The following is a 25443-nucleotide window of genomic DNA, read 5'->3' as shown; positions in this document are numbered from 1 at the left end:
AAACCATGTCATATTCTCATGCACGGCCTAGAAATGTCAACCTAGTCATACAAAAGTAATGTTGTTCAGTTAATAAAAAGCAATCAGTTTTTCGTCCAAACTGTCACGTCGAACGCATTGACGTCAACAATGCGTTTAAGTGTTCGCACGTTAGCTTCGAATCTATCAGCACAATTAAGTGCTGCAAATCTCCTTCCCACTATTAATTCTTCGGTCGATTTTAATTGCTTTATTTAAAGAAAATATGACCAACATTGTAAAAATTCGAAAAAGCGACTATGACATTAATGAATTACTAATCAAAATCAACCGAGAAACGAGGGAAATAGAGCCCAAACAACATTTTGAAGTCAGCTGGCTGTAAAAGGTTCCAAAACCTGTCACAAATCCTATAATACTTTTATTAGGATTTGTAACGATCATCAAAACCTTCTCAAATCCAACCGACTTGGAACTATTGCTTGGGAATAGACTCTAATGAGCCCTGGCGGATCCTCCATGTTTATCGAGCATGTCTGATGCATATGATCAGCCATACTCCATCTGCAGCAGCCGGTTCGTGATGAACCGTTGGAGGCGCATTAACGTGTTAAAAAGGTGATATGTTTCACTAAAGAACACTACATTACAATAATCAAAATGAAACTCCTTCACTTTAATACCGTCAACCCCTGCGAACTTGGCCAGGGAGATACCTACATGTTATAATTCAAACAATTTTCAATTGGCTTCTTTAGTGGTGTTGAGATAATTACATATTCTGAATCTGCATGCCAAACTGAGCCGAAATCCAAATTTTCATCAATTTTGGTGCCCGGGAACCTATTTAAAAATCAATTTGAAATTTGATGGGAGCGATTTGTCGAATCACCCCTCGTTGCATTTTGCACTGAGCGGAGCTGTCAAGCAGTTGCCCAGCTGTCAAAAGGTGATTTCAAAAAATTTCTTTGAAATTGATTTTAGATACCAAAATGAAGTTCTAAAAATCTGAAAAAAATCATAGCAGCTCAGAAAAAGGTGCTCTTTCGTTTAAAAATAGAAAATCATTGATTTTTTCTTAATTAAAAACTCACTTGTACGAGAACTACCTAAGTGTACCACAGAAATTTGTTTGGGCAAGTTTAAAAATGGCTGTCAGACAATAAATAATCAAGGGCCTATATAGTCGATGCGGCAAGCGAACGTCTGTTAGATATCTTAGCGAAGTGTGTTTTTGTAAATTAGAAAGAAAAACCTTCATACACGGATTAACGCCTAAAAGTATGCAATGCTCTTAAAATTTCATGTTATGAAACAATTGTGTTAAACATTTGTTTTGGGGGAGTTAGGGCATAATGGACATCCTAAGTAAATGAGTAATTTAGACCTGTAAAACAGAGTAACGTAGTATATCATCAGTACTCTTACAAGTTTTGTTTAGTTTGCTTCAATCATTTACAACAGCTGTCTACCTAGGTAGAATTTCTTTATTGTGAAGAATGAATGAATTTCAACAAGAGGAATCTCTTGTGACACTACGAACCAAATCCCGCAAGAAACTTTAAGAAATCTCTATTAGAAATCCCACGAATAAGAATCCTGTGTAGCATCTCTGGGGAAAATTCTGGGTACATCTTTTGGGGAAGTCCCAAGAGGAACACCGGAATAAAATGCGGAAAATCGGAGAGGAACTCGAGAAAAACTCCAGGAGAAAATTCGCGACAATATCTGCTATATATCCTCAGAAAAACTCTTGTGGAGATTTGGGCAAAACACTGGATGAACTCCGGGAAAAATCCCACAAGGGCACAAGGAACTCTGGGAGCAATACTGAGAAAACATATGGAAAAAATTCTCCCCGTGAAAAGCTCCATGAGAAATCAGTCGGAGTTCCAGGAACTCTGGAAGATCCCAGAAAGAATTTCTCGAATCTTGGAAAAAAAATGTGGTAGGAGTCCGGAAGAATTTCCGAGAGGAATTTAACAAGGAATACCAAGAAAAATGACGGAAGGAATCTTACGAATCGTGGAGGCACTCCAAGAGGAAGTTCCACAATTAAACCCTGACGGAATTTGTGGAAAAAACCTTTTAGTGGAGTTTCTAGTAGGATTTTAACTTCCACATCAATCCGCGTCCACATGGAATTTGCAGCATTTTATCGGAATCGTTGGCTTGCCGGGAACAGCTGCTAGATCTAGGAGTTCTTCTAGTTTTTTCTTCTTCTTTACAACTCAACGTTCGCATTGGAACTTGGCCTGCCGATCTTCAACTTAGCGTTCTTAGAACACTTCCACAGTTATTAATTGAAATTTGAAGGGCTTCCCTTGCCTGCCATTGCATGAATTTGTACATTGTGTGGCAAGCACAATGATACACTATGCCCAGGGAGTAGAGCAAATTTTCCCGACCAGAACGGGCCGTCTCCAGATTGGCGATCCATAGCCTTAACCACTAGACTAACTAAAGACCCCTTGATCTTCTAGCGCGGTTATTCAAACTCCTTCTTGATTTTGATTGCTCTTCGACTAATCATCTGGAAGAATTTTTACATTTTCATGGAAACGAAACCAATGCTAAATGCGAGATTCACTTCCGCACTAAATGTACTATGTACAACACGCTTATAATAACAGTGGTTTTCTACGGACACGAGACATGGGTCAAACTCGAGGAGAACCAGCAAGCATTCAGAGTATTCGACAAAGAATGAACCACGAGCAGCGCTGCGCTATACGGTGAACCCAGAAGGATACGGTGGGCAGAGCATGCTACAAGAATGACGGATAACACTTCTGACTGCAAAGATTGTGTTTGTAAAAAAATCCAGATGGTACAAGACAACGTAGAGCACACCGCAGACAATGTGGACTGAACAAGTCGAGAGTGATTTGGCGAGTGTAGGACGAGGTTGTAAAGATGTTAAAGTAATGAATGAATGCACTAAGTTCACTTCGGATGGCGAAGATTTTAACTATCTGAAAAGTAAAGTTGAATAACATAGTTTTATTCAAAATACTGTTAGTCACTGTGGTAGTTGAGCGTCATCAAGTAGGCTAAGGACAGGATTCAGGACACTTCTAGTTCAACTGTCAAGAAGCGAAGCACGCAACCCACCACAAATGGCTGACGAGGATGGGATTTTGGAGAAAATGCCTGAAGAAGAATAAAACAAATTGAAGATGGTGAAAACCCGCATCAAGACGAGGACGCTTTATACGAAAATGTGAAGAAAAGACTGACATCCTCATCCACCTGGTTCGGCATGCAAGTTCCACCAGCTAGCCCATGAGTGAATCCATCCGTACAAGACCTCCTACCGCTTCAAGATTTATCAATGAAATTCGAAGCTGCAAGTTCACATCCGGTGGATCCTAAACAAAGTCCCTCACAGACAACCCCGGGTTGGTCGGTGAGGGCACGACATAATAAAGCCCCTCACGGACAACCTCGGGTTGGTCGGTGAGGGCATGATAGAATAAAGTCCCTCACGGACAACCCCGGGTTGGTCGGTGAGGGCATGACAGAATAAAGACCCTCACGGACAACCCCGGGTTGGTCGGTGAGGGCACGATAAAATAAGGACACTCATGGACAATATCTGGCCATTTGATTTCATATTAGCATTATAAAGAAAAGGAGATGTGGTAGTTGAGCGTCATCAAGTAGGCTAAGGACAGGATTCAGGGACTTCTAGTTCAACTGTCAAGAAGCGAAGCACACAACCCACCACAGTCACCAAGACACCAGTACCGACGACCAAATATTATGAATCCTTGAATTTAGAACGCATATTCCTAAATTGCAATTGCAATCCACCCCAGAAGTTTACAGGGTTTTCGTACGTTTTTTGCAGAAATTATTTCAGCATTCTACCTGGCATGCTTCATAAGCCTCGAAGTTTCTCCCGACGTTTGTTCAAAGATTACTACTGGATTCCTCCGGACTTTGTCTATAGATTTCTTCAGGGTTGCACAGTAAAAACACTCTCAATGCATTTCTTGAAGATCAGAAATAGGGAAAAGAGTGAAAAAAGAGGGCGATTCAAACGTTTCCATTAACCATTTGAAAGCGCAGGCCCTTCTGTGATATTTGGGGCTATTGACAAAGGCTTCTTCAATTTAACCAGGTCGTACCATTGAAAGCAAGCTCGTGATGGGGGTAATAAATGCATTTCTTAGATTAAGGATCGATGAATGCAATAACTAGAATAAAATTGCTTTTTCAAAAACAAACTTTTAACACGATATTTAGGTTAAGTATTGGTAGAAATTCCTCGTAAACTGTTCACATCCTGCGTTGATCGAACTTACCTTGACGGTTGCTGCTGTCGGTGAAGGAAACCCCCAGCGGGACGTTCCCATTGACACTGGGTTCATTCGCTTCGGCATCCCAGTCGTCCGTCGAGTTGAGCAGCGTCATCGACGGCTGCGACAGGGTCGAATCCGAATCGTCCGAGTCGTAGCTGTGCGTTTCGATCGAGGCAAACTCCTTTCCGGTGGCCTGTTCGCTCTCATCATCGTCATCGTCGGCGTCGTTCTGGATGTCTCCACCATTCGTGGAGCTCGTTGTCGGTTGATCATTATCATCGTTTCCGTTGTTGGTGAGCAGTGCAGTTGTTTGAACTGTTCGGAACGTTCTTCCGAGGGTGGTGGAACTGGCAGCCGATGTGGAACCTTCGATCGAGCCGAACATCGTTTCCGACTCATCCCGATCGGAGTAGAAGGCAGTCTGGTCTGTTTCAATAACTTCTTCATCCGGGTAGGACGAAACGTCTCTGGTAGTGCTATCGTGGCCATCGTTACCATTATTGTTGGACAACGACGAAACGGAAAGTTCCTGGCTGTAGCTGTAGCTACTGTAACTATAGGTGTCGCCACTGTGACCGTTACTTTGAGTATTGGTGCTGGTGGAGTCACTGTTGCTTGTGTTTTCCGCTGATGAATTCCTGTTCGATGGAAGCGGAACGCCAGCTATCAGCAAGTCCTCATCATCAACGCGGCCTTCATCGGCACGGATTTCCAACCTAGAGAACGATATGGTGGAATTTATAAGGGCCAATGAATAAACGTATCCTATATCAATATGTTTCTTAATCGACCGGGAATCGAACCCAGACGTAGATCTTGCTGAATACTCAAGTGTTTGCCTTCAGCCATATGACCCCTTGCAAGGATCTATAATAATTTTGCTGGAAGGCAGGGAATTTTGTATGGACAAAAGTCCACGAGTGATGAGTAGGGTTCTGAGATGGCCCCAAATGAATCTACACTCCCGTTCAAAAGTTTGGGGTCACCCCCTCAAAAACATGTCATTTTTTTAGGCCCATATCTCCGCTAATTTGCGTCCGATTTCAAAACCTTAGGTTTCATTCAAAAGATAATAAGTCAAAGAAACTTTGAACATGATTTAAAAGAAACTTTTTCAAAAAATTTTGTATGTAAACTTAACCCAAAGTTGCCAAATTTTCTAAAAAATGAATATAAACTTACGGCAGTGTCGCTGGAAGTTGGGTCGACCAAATTTTAAGATGAGAGCGGTAATATGACCCATTTTCTATTAGCTTTCAACTGCTTTTTACAGAACTTAGCTAAAAAATCTAGAAAAAAAAGTTATTAAGTAAATTAATCCTTGATATCATCGACCAAAAGTTTGGGGTCACCCCTCAATATGCTGTATCGGCCAAAAGTTTGGGGTCACTTTCGTAAAACATGGAAAAGTGATTTGGTGATATCTTCGTCATCTATAGTTCAATTTAAATTATTTTTGGCTCATTTCAAAGATAATTAACTAAATTTACGTTTGATGTCTTCAACTTAACGTATTTAACAATTTTTGTATATAAAAATGTTATGTAAAGTTAGCACATTTTACCACGCTTCAAAAAATGAGGCAACTTTACGTTAAGTTTTAGTATGTAAATTTCAACAAATATGTGTGATTCAATGTCTATGCAGTAAGTATCATTCATTTCGTTTCAAATAAGCTAAGAAGAATTAAAATTGAATGAAAGATGACAAAGATATCAACAAATCACTTTTCCATGTTTTACGATAGTGACCCCAAACTTTTGGCCGATACAGCATTTTGAGGGGTGACCCCAAACTTTTGGTCGATGACATCAAGGAATAATTTACTTAATAACTTTTTTTCTAGATTTTTTAGCTAAGTTCTGTAAAAAGCAGTTGAAATCTAATAGAAAATGGGTCATATTACCGCACTCATCTTAAAATTTGGTCGACCCAACTTCCAGCGACACTGCCGTAAGTTTATATTATTTTTTTAAAAAATTTGGCAACTTTGGGTTAAGTTTACATACACAATTTTTTGAAAAAGTTTCTTTTAAATCATGATCAAAGTTTCTTTGACTTATTATCTTTTGAATGAAACCTAGGGTTTTGAAATCGGACGCAAATTAGCGGAGATATGGGCCTAAAAAAATGACATGTTTTTGAGGGGGTGACCCCAAACTTTTGAACGGGAGTGTACGTATGATCTTGTACCGACTTTTCGAACCCTCTCAGCAGAATGCCCTCTTCGAATGAGTGTAATCAGTTTCGTGCCACTGAGGAAGATTACAAGTAGTAGTCGAAATACGCGTATCTGTCAAAGGATAAGCAATTAGGGCGGAATTAAAAGGTATGAAACTGATAACACCCATTCGATGAATCTACGTAGTTTGTGAACAGCACCAAAGTTTTTTGATTTTTGATGTTTACAAGTATATTGAACGAACCGAAAAAAATGAGGAACAGAAAAATGTCATGACATTTTTTCCATGATATTTCGTGACATGTTCCATTCCTGGTAGGAAGTCACAAAAGTCAATGAGCGTTCCAAAACTCTTGGAGGAATCTTGAAGCAGTTTCCGCAGGTATTGTAGTAATTCTCGGAAGAATTAAAGATTCCTGAGCAGGGATGGGAAATATGATTTTGTTATTTCAATGCCCCTAGTCAGAATTGTTATTCGACGACAAATTTCCATAACTAACCAGCATTATATATTACTGTTTTCGAACGGAAATTTCACAGGAAAACATCTGACAAGTTATTACCATAGTGGTAATTGTAGATTAGTATCAAGCAAGCAACACAGTATTTATACAAAACGTAACCTACCTCTTATAGTTATGCTCAACGGACCACAAATCCGGCAGATACTTGGGTTTCATGGTCTGCAGGAAGTGTTCTCGCCACATCTTCTCCAACTCGCTCAATCCTCCGGCACTTTGCTTAAAGTACTCAACCACTTTTTCCCCATGGGCGCAGTAGTCTTCGTTCGGAATGGCCACGTTGACGTTGGCGTAGTGTTCCAGCAGTTCTGCGCTCAGCTCGGTATCCTTGGGCAGCAGTTTCTGGATCTTCTTCCGGAGACCCTTCTGGCGCTCTTCGGGAATCTTGTCCGCACAATAGACCAGGGCTCGGGCTGCTTTCCTCAGGTCCGACATGTTTTCCACGCGCACTTGCTTCGGGTTGTCCTGCGTACCGAAGGGGGCGGAGCATCGTGAGGACAAGCTGAGGCGCATGTTATCGTCGTGCATGTTGCTGGTGCGGTGGCAAGTTGCACAAAGGAGCAGAACGTCATGCGAGATGTGCTCCTTCATTATCACTGGAAATAAAACACAGAACGAAAACGTGAGTAGGAAGGCTCAGTGGCCATTGTAGCTGATTGTTCTTCTTGAAGCAATATAGGGAGTGAGCCGTAGCCTATCATGGACCCCTGTGAATATAGTGGACCCTCTACAGAAATACTGAAATATAAGTGCTCAGCTCATAACAACTAACTAAGAATATATAAATGATCTGGCAAATTTGAAATTGAATGGACACCCTCGATTGTTTGCTGACGACACGTCTCTCTCCTATCAGAAGTCTAATGCAAATTTGATAATTCTACAAATGAAGGAGGATCTGGCGATTCTTCAACAATATTTCGATGAAAACATGCTGTCATTGAATCTCTCGAAAACTAAATTCATGCTGTTCCACTCGCCTCGTCTTAGAATTCCTAGGCATGCGGACTTGATTGTAAATTCAACAAAAATCGATAAAGTCTACTCTTTCAAGTATCTTGGGCTTACTTTTGATCCAAACCTACATTGGCATGAACATATTTTCAAGCTGCAGCGAGAAATAAGTGTTTTCTGAGGAGTTTTACGTAAGATATCTCAATATATGCCCAGGAAGGAACGACTGACAATGTACTATGCATTTGTACAATCCAAGCTCCAATACTTGGTCTCCATTTGGGGAGCTGCGTCAAAAACTTCCTTGAGATCATTGCAATCTACTCAAAACCGTTGTTTGAAAGTTGTGTATAATCGTCCTCTTCTATACCTGTTGCGGATCGGTGGGCATATATGCTACTGGTTCAAAATTCACATTTGCTTCTGGGTATGAAAGTATGTCAACCGGACAGACAGCACCAGTCAATCCATCCAGTTCACCGTTTGTGTCAGTGCCAGCCCAATCGTTCGGGCTTACGCCAAGTGTAGTGACAACGAGTTCCTTGTTGAAGTCGGGAGTGCCTTGCCCAGGTCAGTGGAACGAACTTCAGACTTTTCCAGTTGTACCAGCGCGTTCAACAGGGTTGTACGTACAAGCACAGTTTGGTCAACGAATGGATGGCAGCTCCAATCCCGTGGTTACAGAAGCAAACGTGAGCAATTCGGATGAGCATCAGGTCAGTAGATCACGGTACCCCGTGCCATCCGGCGTGCAGCAGCAGAATGAGCCGGTTCAATCTGCGTCAACTGGTGTGCAGCAGCCGAATGTGTCATTTCTTCCGGCACCATCCGGTGCACAGCAGTTCAATGTGCCTCTCCAACAAGCACCATCCGGCGCACAAATGGCGGCACGGCAAGTAATGCCGCGCGAATTACCGACGTTTACTGGCGACCCACAAGACTGGCCGTTGTTCTCCAGTTCGTTTTACAACTCAACGGCGGCTTGTGGATTCACGGATGTGGAGAATCTGGCTAGGCTACAACGTTGCTTGAAGGGACATGCGCTAGATTCGGTTAAGAGCCGTCTGCTGTTGCCACAGTCAGTACCACACGTGATGGAGACACTACGGATGCTGTATGGACGACCAGAAATCCTGATCCACTCCCTGCTGCAAAATTTGCGAAATGTACCGTCACCGAAAACTGAGAATTTGCAGTCAATCATCAACTACGGGATGGCCGTACGTAATCTTGTCGATCACATGCATGTTGCAGATCTGGTGGAGCATTTGCGCAATCCAATGTTGGTGCACGAGCTGGTGGAGAGGCTGCCACCACAAATGCGAATGCAGTGGTCTTGGTACAAACGCTCAATCCCGGACGTCAACCTGGCGACGTTCGGTGATTTCATGTCAGAGTTAGTGAAGACAGCGACAGATGTTACGATGCCCAGAGATGCTTCAATGCAACAGGGCAAGTCTGTCAATACAGGACGAGAGAAGCAGAATCTATACGTCCACACGGAGGCTGATAACGGCCAATCAGCAGCAACGATGACGAAAGAACCGGAAATTGCAAAGAGATCGTGCCCTTACTGTTCGGACGACGGTCACGAAGGTGTAGCACGATGCCCTCAGTTCCAGGCATTGGATCTGGATGGGAGATGGAAGGCGATACGATTGAAGGGGCTGTGCCGAACATGCTTGATTCCGCATCGCAAGTGGCCATGCCGTTCGAGCAAGGAGTGTGGCGTAGATGGTTGCCGTTTTCGTCACAATGCTTTGCTACACTCACGGGCAGCGACGGAGTCAGCCGCTGCTCATCCGAAGCCCAGCGAAAACATCGCGCGACAGAATCATCATTCTGCGACGAAATTCTCACTGTTTCGCTATCTACCAGTAACGCTTGAAGCGAACGGAAGAAAGGTCGAAACTTTCGCATTTCTAGACGATGGAAGTGAGTCTACGTTGATGGAAGCCGGACTAGCACAGGAGTTGGGCATTGTCGGCCCCGAAGAATCCCTCTGGCTTTCCTGGACCGGGAACATATCTCGGGAAGAGAAGGGATCACAACGAATCTCAGTGGCTATCTCGGGAACTGGACTCAAGAGTCAATACCAGCTGAGCAACGTACGTACGGTGCAGAAGTTGAAACTACAAGGTCAATCGTTCCAATATACCGAGCTTCAAACGATCTACCCACATCTAAGAGGACTACCGCTTCATAGTTACTCAGAAGCAGTACCGAGAATCATCATTGGTATCGAACACGCACGGATGCTTACTACTCTAAAGGTGCGAGAAGGCAGAGCCAACGAACCAGTTGCGGCAAAGACGCGGCTTGGCTGGTGCGTGTACGGTAAACAGGTCGACGGTAGCGATGCTGTAACGCGGCTGCATGTGCATTTAGAGGAACATGGGAATCGTGAGTTGCATGAGCTGATGAAGCAGTACTTCAGCATCGAGGAGGCAGCGGTGGCTACTCCGTTAGAGTCGGAAGAGGATAAACGGGCCCGCAAAATTCTGGAGAGAACAACGAGAAGAGTCAACGGTTGCTTCGAAACTGGGCTCCTGTGGAAGTATGACCGACCGTCGTTCCCAAACAGCTATCCACTTGCAGTGCGAAGGATGCAATCATTGGAGAAGCGGCTGGCCAAAGAACCAGGTCTCAAAGAACGAGTGGACGATCAGATAGCGGAGTACGAGTTCAAGGGATACGCCCACCGAATAACACAAGAGGAAGTTGAGGCAACAAATCTAGACCGTGTGTGGTACCTACCGCTTAGCATTGTGAGGAACCCGAAGAAGCCGGAGAAAATTCGTCTGATTTGGGACGCAGCAGCCCGGGTCAATGGCGTTTCGTTCAATGACATGCTCATCAAAGGGCCAGACATGCTGACGTCGCTGTTCACAGTTCTGCTACGGTTCCGTCAGCGATCAGTTGCCGTGTGTGGAGACATACGGGAAATGTTCCACCAAGTTAGGATCATCCCACAAGACAAGCAGTCGCAGCGATTTCTCTATCGAAATCATCCAGATCAGCCCCCTCAGGTCTTCGTCATGGACGTAGCAACGTTCGGTGCGACGTGCTCGCCATGCTCCGCACAGTTCGTGAAGAACACCAACGCCCAGGACTTCGCATCGCAATTCCCGAGAGCTGCAGAGGCGATAATCAATGCACATTACGTTGACGACTACCTTGACAGTGTAGATACGATCGACGAAGCGGTCGAATTGGTGAAAGACGTAAAGTTCGTTCACGCTCAAGGTGGTTTCGACATCCGGAACTTCTCATCAAATTCGTCTGAAGTATTACAGCGTCTGGGCGAGGCCGAGAACGTGAATGATAAATCAATGGTTCTGGATAAACCTCCGGATACGGAGCGTGTTCTGGGAATGGTGTGGAAATCAACAGTTGACGTGTTTACCTTCGATACCACTCTGAAAGATGATCTTACGAAGCTACTGGCAGTAGGAGACACGCCCACGAAACGGCAGGTGTTGAGGCTCGTTATGTCGTTATTTGACCCTTACGGGTTCATCGCCCACTTCATCATCCACGGCAAGATCCTCATGCAGCATATTTGGAGAACTGGCACAGACTGGGACGAAAAAATTGCGGATGAGCTACACGATCTGTGGAACGATTGGACACGTCTTCTGAAAGAATTGGGCGAAGTAGAGGTTCCCCGCTGTTTCTTCGGTATGGCAAACAGTAAGCTGCACAGCAGGCACAGCAGGATACAACTTCATGTGTTCGTCGATGCCAGCGAACTAGCGTATGCTTGTGTAGCATATCTGCGTATCGTCTACGATAGGGAAGTGAGATGCGTATTAGTTGCAGCGAAGACAAAGGTGGCGCCGCTTAAACCGCTCTCCATCCCTCGTTTAGAGCTGCAAGCCGGTTTGATTGGTAGCCGGTTGCTGAACAACATCTGTAGTGCATTGGAGCTGCCCTAAGAAAAGCGGTACATTTGGACAGATTCCAGAACATGTCTCTCTTGGGTTCGCTCAGATAGTCGGCGCTATCATCCATACGTAGGATTTCGTGTCGGCGAGATTCTGAATTCTTCTACCATCGATGAGTGGCACTACGTCCCCTCGAAACAGAACGTGGCTGACGACGCCACGAAGTGGGGAGTTGGACCTAGCTTCAGTGCAAGCAGTCGCTGGTATACGGGTCCGGATTATCTCTTCTTGCCGGAGAACGAATGGCCAGAGCAGCCGGTGAAACAATGGACGACCGATGAGGAGCTACGTACCAGATTTCAGCATCATCGAGACATGCCGCAACCTTTGATTGACGTGAGTCGATTCTCAAATTGGAACCGCCTGTTACGCACGACGGCATATTTGCTACGCGCTGTGAAGTTGTTCCGGACACGAAGCAAATCGGGACCGCTGACCAGCGAGGAGTTGCTGCAGGCTGAAAACTTGCTGTGGCGACAGGTGCAGTGTGAATCATTCCCCGACGAATACTGTGTGCTGGAGTTCAACAAGGAGAACCCTGAGGAGGAGCAAAAACGAATCGAGAAGAGCAGTCCATTGTATGAACAGTCGCCGTTTATGGATGATGTGGGCGTGATAAGGATGAATAGTAGAATTGGTGCTGCTCCCACCGCACCCTTTGGAATGAAATATCCAATCATCTTGCCGAAAGATCACTATCTGACCGCTCTTTTGGTCGATAGTTATCACCGACGATTCAAACATCAGAACCGTGAAACGGTGTTCAACGAGATACGTCAGCAGTTTCGAATTCCGAAGTTGCGCCCGCTGATACAACGTGTCGCCCGGAGCTGCCAGAGCTGCAGGCTTCGGAAGTCAGCCCCACGACCACCGATTATGGCACCACTTCCGAAGGTTCGGTTGACACCCCACATCCGGGCGTTCAGCCACACCGGCGTCGACTACTTCGGCCCGATCCTGGTTAAGCAGGGACGTAGTTTAGTAAAACGCTGGGTGGCACTCTTCACGTGTCTTACTACACGAGCGGTACACCTAGAGATAGTGTACAGCCTTTCAACACAGTCCTGTGTGATGGCAATCCGCCGATTCGTTGCGCGCAGAGGATTCCCGTCAGACCTTTACTCAGATAACGGAACCTGTTTTCGCGGAGCTAACAACCTTTTGACGGACCAGATGGAAGCCATTCACGAGCACTGCGCTGTGACCTTCACCAATGCCAGGACGAGTTGGCACTTCAATCCCCCCTCTGCACCTCACATGGGGGGCTGTTGGGAACGGATGGTGCGTTCTGTGAAAGCAGCTATGGGAGCCATCTCAGAACACCCTCGTCATCCAAGCGACGAGGTTCTGGAGACTGTAGTGTTGGAAGCCGAAGCGATTGTGAACTCACGGCCGCTGACCTACATACCACTTGACACCGAAAACCAAGAGGCATTAACACCGAACCATTTTCTGCTGTACGGATCAAGTGGTGTGGTGCAACCGCGGACTTCACTGGTGGCTGACGGTGCCACGCTACGGGACAGCTGGAAGCTAGCCCAGTATCTATCAGATTTGTTTTGGAAACGCTGGGTCCGTGAGTATCTACCGACGCTCACTAGACGGACTAAGTGGTTCGAGCCTGCGAAGCCTATGGAAGTCGGAGATTTAGTCGTTATTGTCGAAGAAAACAAGCGGAATGGATGGCAGCGAGGACGTGTCGTCGAAGTCATGCGCGGCAGGGATGGCCAGGCTCGAAGCGCAGTGATACGCACCGCTGACGGGATCTTGAAACGGCCGATAGTGAAGCTGGCGTTACTGGAAGTTCGCGATGATCAGAAACAAGGACCCCCGGAACTACACGGGAGGGGGGATGTTAAAAACCGGCAATCTTCCAACACTGATTGTAGTGGAGTGAATTCCGAGCGCTCCCCTGAAAGTATCCGTCATCGCGACAATAGAAAGAAGTCAACACCTGAACTACAATAACGTAAACCGAAGCATTGTTGAGGTTCTGCATTGCCGTATAATTTGCCAAAGTAGGCCGTAAAAATCATTAAATCTGCTCTTGCACGTAGCTCCACTCCGGTGGTTTGGATGAAATAAGAGTTCGTTGATTGAGCTGCACGGTAAGCTTCATCTTAGCCTGATTATATGTTGATCCTTTCACCGATTTTACTGCAGCGATCCAGTTGCATTCATAGGCTGTGAAGTTTACGCCTTTCTTCAGCAGCTGAAATTTGCCGACGAAGCCGGACTGAGAAAACGTGCTAAGTGTAGTGAAGACACGTATAGTTCAACCGTGAGTTTATTCCTTACTAAAATTTGATAACCTAAATTAAAAAACTAACTCTTTAAAACCTACCTAAATTTGAAGATCCTAGTTAAGATTTAGCTTAAAGTTATATACATGAATTTGTTCCTAAACATACATGCATTTGATAGGTTAAGGTGAAATCAACCTGAATTGTTGGAAATCGAGGTTTCTTAAGTCGTGCAGGAGATCACTGAATGTAAGTTTGTCATTCTATAGAACTTTGAATTGGAACCAAACTAATGTTATCTTAAATAAATTACAGCTTTGAGCTGCGTCTGTAAAGAACTGCTAAAAGAAGTGTTTTGCCTGCCCTGAAACCCTCCGATCCACAACAATACCCAACTATAAGATTGTTCAAAGAATCTGCGGAATCAATCATACCAATTGCTGGTCTCCGAGAGAAAGAGTGTCTAGTACAAATGCACAATATTCTGACAAATCCTCGCACTCTACACAACCAACCTTTACAACAAACTTCAAGTAGATATGCACTGAGAAGTCAGGCTGTTTTGGCCATCAGTCGTCCTAGAACGGAAGCTGGGAAAAAATGTTTCTTATACTATGGAGCCTGCCAGTATAATGCACTGCCTCTGCACATAAAGGATGAGAGAAACATGCCACGTTACAAAAAGAATGTGCTAAAATTGATTCGAGATAAGATCGGAACCTACTTGACCTAAATGCTGTACATCGCAAATGATCTGCCTCCCACCGCATCCAGCTGCTCAGCCAGGAGGAACTGCCAGTTATTCTCTAAGGTAACAGAGCCTGGTATATGTCTGGCCGAAGCCAGCGGTACTGCACTTATTAAAAAGCCTTATCTTTGTGTCAGCCTGGGAATGTCCATCCCCAATACGCTCCGTATGCCAAGCCTCCGTACATCGCCGATGATCTGCCTTCTACTGCATCCAGCTGCTCGGTCAGGAGGAACCGCCAGTTATTCTCTAAGCCTGAGAATGTCCGTCGCCAATCCGCTCCGTATGCCAAGCCTCCGTACATCGCCGATGATCTGCCTTCTACTGCATCCAGCTGCTCGGTCAGGAGGAACCGCCAGTTATTCTCTAAGGTAACAGAGCCTGGTATATGTCTGGCCGAAGCCAGCGGTACTGCACCCATTAAGAAGCCTTATCTATTGTGTCAGCCTGAGAATGTCCGTCGCCAATCCGCTCCGTATGCCAAGCCTCCGTACATCGCCGATGATCTGCCTTCTACTGCTTCCAGCTGCTCGGTCAGGAGGAACCGCCAGTTATTCTCTAAGGTAACAGAGCCTGGTATATGTCTGGCCGAAGCCAGCGGTACTGCACCCATTAAAAAGCCTTATCTATTGTGTCAGCCTAAGAATGTTCGTCGCCAATCCGCTCCGTATGCCAAGCCTCCGTACATCGCCGATGATCTGCCTTCTACTGCTTCCAGCTGCTCGGTCAGGAGGAACCGCCAGTTATTCTCTAAGGTAACAGAGCCTGGTATATGTCTGGCCGAAGCCAGCGGTACTGCACCCATTAAAAAGCCTTATCTATTGTGTCAGCCTAAGAATGTCCGTCGCCAATCCGCTCCGTATGCCAAGCCTCCGTACATCGCCGATGATCTGCCTTCTACTGCTTCCAGCTGCTCGGTCAGGAGGAACCGCCAGTTATTCTCTAAGGTAACAGAGCCTGGTATATGTCTGGCCGAAGCCAGCGGTACTGCACCCATTAAGAAGCCTTATCTATTGTGTCAGCCTGGGAATGTCCATCGCCAATCCGCTCCGTATGCCAAGCCTCCGTACATCGCCGATGATCTGCCTTCTACTGCATCCAGCTGCTCGGTCAGGAACAGCTAGTTTTTCCCTAAGCCTGGGAATGTCCATCGCCAATACGCTCCGTATGCCAAGCCTCCGTACATCGCCGATGATCTGCCTTCTATTGCATCCAGCTGCTCGGTCAGGAGGAACCGCCAGTTATTCTCTAAGCCTAAGAATGTCCGTCGCCAATCCGCTCCGTATGCCAAGCCTCCGTACATCGCCGATGATCTGCCTTCTACTGCTTCCAGCTGCTCGGTCAGGAGGAACCGCCAGTTATTCTCTAAGGTAACAGAGCCTGGTATATGTCTGGCCGAAGCCAGCGGTACTGCACCCATTAAAAAGCCTTATCTATTGTGTCAGCCTGGGAATGTCCATCGCCAATCCGCTCCGTATGCCAAGCCTCCGTACATCGCCGATGATCTGCCTTCTACTGCATCCAGCTGCTCGGTCAGGAACAGCTAGTTTTTCCCTAAGCCTGGGAATGTCCATCGCCAATTCGCTCCGTATGCCAAGCCTCCGTACATCACCGATGATCTGCCTCCTGCTTCATCCAGCTGCTCGGCCAGGAAGAACCGCCAGTTATTCTCTAAGGTAACATGACCTGGTATATGTCTGGCCGAAGCCAGCGATACTGCGCCCATTAAAAAACATTTTTTCTTGTACCAGCATAAAAATCTACACTGCAAATCTGGTTCGATTGCCAACCCGAAGTCCATGTACGTCGCCGATGATCTACCTCTCACTACATCCAGCCGTTCGAAGGGGATTCAGCTATTCTCACAGGTAACAGAGGCCACCCATCTACATCAGCAATCCGGCCCTACTGTCAAGACTTAATACATCGCCGGTGATCTGCCGTACTTCAACCAGCTGCCTGATTTGAGTATTTCCTTATTATCACTTTTTTTAACTGCTGTTTGTCAAATGATTGCTATAATGAATTTTACATGAAATGTAATAACTGTAATATAAGCTAGATTTAAGACACACTTCCTTAAAAGAGAATTATTTCTCACTGGAAGTGTACCTGAATTGTACAAAAATTTGAAAAGAAGAGTAGGTTTTGTGCCTCTTGGAGAAGTGATCCAATTAATTAAAGGAATTCCGCTCCCAGGGGTTTTTCCCTACTCCAAATAAAGAAAATTAAAAAAAAAAAAAAAAAAAAAAAAATAACACTACGAACCGCCTGTTCCTGTGGTAGGAGTCCACTAATCAGGTGACCCCTAATTCAAGGCGTTATGCGGCTTTATGCTTACCGTAACCTAATCGCAAACGGAGCCTGTGGAGTACCAGGGCACCCTCCACAGTATTTTGCTCTTACTGCGCTAACCGGAGCAATAGCGCGGTGGACCTTGTGTTTCTCCGAGACAATCAGCTGCCCTTCGTTAGTTTCAAAATTGAGGCTAAAAAAGGGCGCGATTATGAAGATGTTATTAATAAGTTTGTCATCTATATGGTTTTGCATTATGCGATTTACACAGTGTACTCTGTGTATCCTCGCCTTTGGCTCATTCAAATCGATACCGATCTGGCTTTATTGTCGCTGTTCTTCATTGTGCTGTGATTGTTAAGAGTTTTATATTGCCAAGTTTGGTTAGTGGCTACGGTTAGAATAGCTCAGATCAATCTTCTGCATAAAAGAACAGCAACGATCAATCTTTGCAGACTTATGAAAAATGGTATACCCCAGTGGCCTTGATCCAAGAACCTTACTTTCGTAAGGGGATTTTCTATCTAGGAAACCTTGTGAACCCGGTGTTTGCTACTTTCAGTAAACATGAAATGGCAAACTCGCGTGTCATGCCTCGAGCCTGTGCATGTGTGCTTGTCAACAACGCAATAGTTGCTACACTCATACAGAGATGTATGTGCTATCACAATTGATGTATCTGTTGGAAACCTCAACAGGAAATACGTCACGTATGTGGCAACCCTAATCCCACCTAATGCATCTGACAGGAGCCAACATCTATCGTGTATCAACAATGGAATCCATTGTGGATACACAAATGTTTACATACTGATGTTGGATTCTTAAAAATGGCGGCCTGGCACCCTGGTGAAATATGTTTATTGCTCGGTTTATTTACCGCATGACGAACCATCTCCTACGGATGCTTTCAAACACGTCATCGCATACTGTACTTCAAAAGGCCTTCCGCTAATTGTTGGCAGTGATGCTAATACTCACCATATCTGGGGCAGCTCAAACATTAACTTGGGAGGCTCCAGTTTGAAGGAGTACTTAAGTAGTACAGATCTTGCATTACTTAACATAGACAATCGCTCAACCTTCATGGTATCTGCTAGAGAGGAAGTGTTAGACATAACGCTTTGCTCTAGTAGAGTTAGTTACGAGCTGACCAATTGGGATGTATCAGATGAAGAATCTTTATCTAACTATCACTACATCTTTTTTGAACATTTAAATGTTACTTCGCAAACTTTGCGTTTCAGGAACTCCCGGTCAACCAACTGGGATCTCTTTACCGATTTGATTGCAACCAAATTTCATGGATACTCACCATCCATTGACACTCCAAGTGATTTAGATGATGCCGTTGATACTACAACGCCCTTCATCATGGAAGCTTTTGAAGAAGCATGCCCTCTACGGTCTGTGAAGATCACAAGAGGAACCCCTTGGTGGAACTCTGATCTGGCGAAGTTCAGGAAAAAATGTAGAAAGAGTTGCAACAGACGATGTTCGGCTGGATCGGAGGCTTTCAGGTCGGCTCACAAGGCCTACCAGAAAGCCCTTCGGTCTGCTGAACGATTCGGCTGGAAAAACCTTTGTACAAATGTTTCCAGTCTGAGTGAAGCCAGTCGATTGAACAAAATTCTTGTAAAATCTAAGGATTTTGAAGTGAACGAACTTCGTTTGCTAAATGGAAATTTCACTTCCTCTGATGAGGAAATTTTTGAATGTTTATTCAGTAGGTACACACATCCCGTATGTGTGGATATTACATCTTCGGATGAACCTTCTTGTAGTTATGATTCTTTAGCTTCGTCTCGGAGTTATCATAACTTTAGAATCGATTGAATGGGAGCTAAATAGCTTTGCTCCTTTCGAATCTCCTGGGGCAGAGGAGATTTATCCTATTTTGCTTCAGAAGGGATCTGATTATTTCAAACATGTTTTGAAAAAAACTACTAGTTTGCAGTTTTGCTACAAGATATATTCCCGAATCCTGGCGGGATATTACTGTACGTAAAATTTATTCCGAAAGTGGGTCGTGCGTTGTTTGAACAATCGAATAGTTGCAGACCTATCAGTTTGACCTGTTTTCTTCTGAAATGCTTAGAAGACATTGTCGATCATCACATCCGTGATGTTCATCTGGCCAATGTGCCTCTTCATGTGAACCAACATGCTTACCAATCTGGAAAGTCCACTGTGACTCTTTCACATAAAGTTGTTTACGATATCGAGTAGGGATTCACTCAAAAGCATTCCTGCTTGGTTGTTTTCTTATATATCGAGGGTGCCTTTGACAACGTGCCTTTCGATGCCATATTGGAATCCGCAAGGAGTCATGGTATATCTCCAATGATTTCCAATTGGATTCAAGAAATGCTCAAAAACCGATATCTCTTCTCAACATTGCGTCTAGCAGGGATTAGGAAATTGAGTGTTTGTGGATGCCCCCAAGGGGGAGTCTTGTCATCGCTTTTGTGGAATCTCGTAACAGATACGCTATTGATGCAACTCAATAATAGCGGTTTTCCTACTTATGGTTTCGCCGACGACTATCTATAGTTATAACATTGTTAGTTGGTATGTGCATCAGCACCCTTTTCGACCTGATGCAAAGCGCCCTTAAGGTAGTTGAGGGTTGGTGTCGCCAATATGGCCTTTAGGTTAATCCGGGTAAAACATCTATTGTTCTTTTTATGGAAAGGCGAAACCGTAATGGGGCTGCAAAACGGTGAGTCGATAAGGAGAGCGTCCAATATAGCTCTGGTCCTCACAAGTTCCTACCTCATGCTTCCACGGGTCAAGCGATGACAAAGACCGCCAGCTAAGAGTTGTGTGCTTAGCTGGTAGTGCAGCCTGGGCACTGTTGTCCTTCTGACTTCAGCTAGATTGAGGAGGTACGATCCGAGTGTATGTTCACCAAGGAGGTGCGGCTCAAACAGCGTCTGTTCTGGCATCCAGCGGCTGAGTAAGAAACGCTGCACCACGCCCAGCTAGATCCAAGGTGGTAGCCCCATCAGCGTGGTCGTCCCAGTGTTGGTTGGGACGTTAAACAGAACTGGCACGATGGCCCTCCGGCGAGACAGGAGTGTTGGCGTAGGCCCAATAAGCCACCCGTAAAAATCCCCGTTGCGAATAACATAAGAGAAAATACGACTCGATACAATCGGCAAAGACCCACGCGACGAAATAAGGACTACGATTGGAAACTTGGAACATGGAATTGCAAGTCACTAGGTTTCGCAGGATGTGACAGGATAATCTACGACGAACTACATCCCCGCAACTTCGATATCGTGGCGTTGCAGGAACTTTGTTGGACTGGACAGAAAGTGTGGAAAAGCGGGCATCGAGCGGCTACCTTCTACCAAAGCTGTGGCACCACCAATGAACTGGGAACAGGATTTATAGTGTTGGGCAAGATGCGACAACGTGTGATTGGGTGGCAGCCGATCAACGCAAGGATGTGCATGTTGAGAGTTAAGGGCCGTTTCTTCAACTACAGCATCATCAACGTCCACTGCCCACGCGAAGGGAGACCTGATGACTAGAAAGAAGCGTTCTACGCGCAGTTAGAGCAAACATACGATGGTTGCTCGCCGCGTGACGTGAAAATCGTTGTCGGCGACATGAACGCGCAGGTAGGAAGGGAGGAAATGTACAGACCGGTAATCGGGCGAAACAGCCTGCACGCCGTATCGAATGATAACGGCCAGCGATGCGTAAACTTTGCAGCCTCCCGTGGTATGGTAGTCCGAAGCACCTTCTTCCCCCGCAAAGATATCCACAAAGCCACCTGGAGATCACCCGACCATCAAACAGAAAACCAAATCGACCACGTTCTAATCGACGGTAAATTCTTCTCAGATATAACCAACGTCCGCACATACCGCAATGCGAATATAGATTCGGATCACTACTTAGTCGCTGTATGCATGCGCTCAAAACTTTCGACAGTTATCACCACGCGTCGAAGTCGAACGCCGCCGCTCAACATCGAGCAACTTCGTAACGTAGAAGTGGCTCAAGACTACGCGCAGCAGTTAGCAGTGGCCCTACCAACGGAAGAGCAGCTTGGCGCAGCTACACTTGAAGATGGCTGGAGGGACATCCGATCCGCCATAGGTAGTACCTCGGCTACAGCACTAGGCTTCGCGACTCCGAATCACAGAAACGACTGGTACGACGGCGAATGTGAACAGTTGAAAAACGAGAAGAATGCAGCATGGGCGAGAATGCTGCAACACCGTACGAGAGCGAATGAGGCACGTTACAAACAGGCGCGGAACAGGCAGAACTCAGTCTTCCGGATCAAGAAGCGCCAGCAGGAAGAACGAGATCGCGAAGCGATGGAAGAGCTGTACCGCGCTAAGGACACACGAAAGTTCTACGAGAAGCAGAACCGCTCGCGCAGAGGCTTTGTGCCACAAGCCGACATGTGCCGAGATAATCACGGGAATATTCTCACGAGCGAGCGTGAGGTGGTCAAGAGGTGGCGGCAGCATTACGATGAGCACCTCAATGGCGACGTTGCAAGTACCGAAGGTGGCGTGGTAACAGATCTAGGAGTATGTGCACAGGACGAAAGACTTCCGGCCCCTGACCTTCAAGAGATTGAGGAGGAGGTTGGCCGGTTGAAAAACAACAAAGCCGCTGGAGCAGATCAACTACCAAGCGAGCTTCTAAAATACGGTGGAGAAGCACTGGTGAGAGCACTACACTGGGTCATTACCAAGATTTGGGAGGAGGAAGTATTACCGGAGGAATGGATGGAAGGTATCGTGTGTCCCATCTACAAAAAGGGCGACAAGTTGGATTGCGGGAACTACCGCGCGATCACACTACTGAGCGCTGCCTACAAGATACTCTCTCAAATTTTATGCCGCCGTCTATCACCGATTGCAAGAGAGTTCGTGGGGCAATATCAGACTGGATTTATGGGTGAACGCGCTACAACGGACCAGATGTTCGCCATCCGCCAGGTGTTGCAGAAATGCCGCGAATACAACGTGCCCACACATCACTTGTTCATCGATTTCAAATCGGCGTATGATACAATCGATCGAGAACAGCTATCGCAGATTATGCACGAATACGGATTCCCGGATAAACTGATACGGTTGATCAAGGCGACGATGGATCGAGTGATGTGCGTAGTTCGAGTATCAGGGACACTCTCGAGTCCCTTCGAATCTCGCAGAGGGTTACGGCAAGGTGATGGTCTTTCGTGCTTGCTGTTCAACATTGCTTTGGAGTGTGTAATAAGAAGAGCGGGGATAAACACGAGTGGGACGATTTTCACGAAGTCCGTTCAGCTGCTTGGTTTCGCCGATGATATTGATATTATTGCTCGTAAATTTGAGACGATGGCGGAAACGTACATCCGACTAAAGAGTGAAGCCAGGCGAATCGGATTAGTCATTAATGTGTCGAAGACAAAGTACATGATGGCAAAGGGCTCCAGGGAGGAATCATCGCGCCCGCCACCCCGAATTCATATCGACGGTGATGAAATCGAGGCGGTTGAAGAATTCGTGTACTTGGGCTCACTGGTGACCGCCGACAACGACACCAGCAGAGAAATTCAGAGGCGCATTGTGGCAGGAAATCGTGCCTACTTTGGACTCCGCAGAACTCTACGATCGAATAAAGTTCGCCGTAACACGAAGTTAACCATCTACAAAACGTTGATTAGACCGGTCGTCCTCTATGGGCACGAAACATGGACCCTACGTGCAGAGGACCAACGCGCCCTTGGAGTTTTCGAACGGAAGGTGTTGCGTACCATCTACGGCGGAGTGCAGATGGAAGACGGGACGTGGAGAAGGCGAATGAACCACGAGCTGCATCAACTGCTGGGAGAACCAACCATCGTCCATACCGCGAAAATCGGGAGGCTACGGTGGGCGGGTCACGTCATCAGGATGTCGGATAGCAACCCGACTAAAATGGTTCTCGAGAGTCATCCGACCGGTACAAGAAGACGTGGAGCGCAGCGAGCTAGGTGGGTCGACCAAGTGGAGGACGATCTGCGGACCCTACGGAGAGTGCGGAACTGGAGACAAACAGCCATGGACCGAGTGGAATGGAGGCGGCTACTATGTACAACAGAGGCCACCCTGGCCTTAGCCTGACCGATGATGATGATGATGATGGAGTTCCTTCAGGAAAGCTTCCAGGAATTTCTACTTGGAACCTTTCAGGAGTTTTTATATGAAAATCATCAACAGGGAACATTTCTTGAGTTCTTTCTAAAATATCCCTAGAATATTGGGAGATCCTGATGAAATCCATGAATCGAATTTCTGGATTGATTCCCAGAAAGAATTCTCGGAGGAAACGCAGATTGGAGAAGTTATTTAAAGAACTTCTGGATGATTTCCTGAAGAAATCACAAGAAGGAATCAGAAGGAATCTACAGGCAGTAGTGGTGAAGCAATCATAAGAATTAAGGAATTCTTGTAGAATCCTCGAGGAAGTTTCTGGTGGAATCTCAAGCAGGGATTCCCATATGACATTCTTCGAGTAATACTCTTCACCATGAGGGGTTCTGTCGTCAAAATTTCCTGGAACAACAGTTTGAGTGATAATGTTTTGACACAACCTAGAGTTCAACAGGTTTTAGAAAACGCTCTCTGATGACAAAACTGCCGAAAATACTAATATAGTTCCCCTATATGACAAATATGTTCAACAATAACCATAATACTCACAAGGAAAATGCCTCCGATAGTCCCGTGGCACCACATTCTTCCGGATGTAGGATTCCTTCGCGCCGCACACGACGCATTTGTTCTCCTTGGCGATCTGGTAGTACCGGCCGACTTCCCCCACCGCGCGGCCCTTCGGTTCAAACTTCAGCCGGATAGTGTAAGTCGGCTGGTCGGTTACGATATCCGCCAGCTCCTTGATGACGTACCATTCGGCTTTCTTGCGATCGCACGTGCACAACAGTTCGCCGTCCGGCGCCTGCATCAGACAGTTGTCGTACAGCGGTTTGGCCCGGGTCGCCATCGTGCGTTTGGCGTCGACGCTGGCCCGCTTGGACACGTCCAGCAGCTTCTTTTTGCCACCCCGGTTGTTCAGATCGCCACTTCCCATGAATCTGTCGTGGAACCGCTGGTCGAAGAAACATTCCAGCTCGCCGATGGTCGTTGTGAGCCAGGTTTTCTGACTGGTAAATATAGACCTGTGAATGGTAATCCAAAATTGAAGAATATAAGCTTCTTGATTATCTTTAATATTAGAGTAATAATTACTAATTATTAGTGTTTTATACTCGATACTTGCCTCGGAACAGCCTTTTTGGCGAACGTCCGAAACAGCTCCACCGCCACATGGGCATCGCTGGCCGCATACTTAATCTGCCGTTCCGAGAGCTGTGCATTCTCCCAGTTCGAAGCCCTGATGCGCCAGTGTTTATCCAGCTTGACGCCAAGCGTCTTCTCGGCCAGTTTTGCCATTCCGTAAGGCCCCGGCACTCCGCAGCGATCGGCCAGGTGGCGCAGATCCAGAGTACTCTCCACCTTCAGGTTGTAGTCGCTCTTCAGCAGTTTGGCATCTTCCAGAGGGCCAACGCCCACTTTGACTATGGCCGGGTCATTCAGCAGGTCCCCCAGCTCCGATGGGATACGTTGCATTTCGCACAGCCGGATCAGTGCGCACAGGCCCCGATGCGAAGCCAACTGCAGCAGAGCCACCGGACGCCGCTTGCCCTGCTCGTTGACCCATTCGCAGTCGAACCCGAGCACCCGGAACTCCTGACAATGGTCCCGCAGTAGCCCAATCACCATCCTGCAATCATCCGGATTGGTAACAATGCGGACCGATTGATTGTACAGCGGGTCGGTAAAACGGCGCACCAGCCTGCGCCGGTTGAATAACAGGTAGAGCGCTCCGGCTCCGACGGCCGCCACAATTGCCGTCGTTGCGATCGTTTTCTCACGGTCGGTAAGAGTCATGTTGTATCACTATTTATTTTAAACACACGATTCACTAACTATTCCGGATTAGGGGAACAATTTTGAATTACAAATAATTATGAAATAGTAAAACTGGTGAAACTACTTTCCAAAAAATATGCGTAGATAGCAGGCAGGTGAAAAAGCACATCAAAATGTAAATAAATAAACAGTCATCTGCGCAGCTGACAGCTACTCCTAGGGGTGTTCATTTTTAATTTGATTGACACCACTCGTTGAAATAGGTTGAAATCCTTTGAAATCTTGAATTCATCTCACTACATTAATTTTTATATTTAGATATTTACACACATT

General features: G+C 46.1%; 1 protein-coding gene across 1 annotated transcript; it reads right to left on the bottom strand.

The window, feature by feature from the left end:
* Positions 1–4128: 4128 nt before the first annotated feature.
* On the bottom strand, positions 4129–25287 carry LOC115262097 (exonuclease 3'-5' domain-containing protein 2-like). The gene is made up of 4 exons (XM_062842505.1): positions 24458–25287; positions 23881–24356; positions 7096–7585; positions 4129–5002 (listed from the first exon to the last, which is right to left on the bottom strand). Exons 1-4 carry the CDS (start codon positions 25126–25128, stop codon positions 4264–4266), a joined length of 2376 nt encoding a protein of 791 aa, XP_062698489.1. The 5' UTR covers positions 25129–25287; the 3' UTR covers positions 4129–4263.
* Positions 25288–25443: the final 156 nt, after the last annotated feature.

The sequence above is a fragment of the Aedes albopictus genome, chromosome 3, assembly GCF_035046485.1.
Source record: "Aedes albopictus strain Foshan chromosome 3, AalbF5, whole genome shotgun sequence".
In the NCBI taxonomy this organism is placed as follows: Eukaryota; Metazoa; Arthropoda; class Insecta; order Diptera; family Culicidae; genus Aedes; species Aedes albopictus.
Note: the sequence above shows the minus strand (reverse complement) of the source record. Positions and strands in the feature narration are given on the sequence as shown.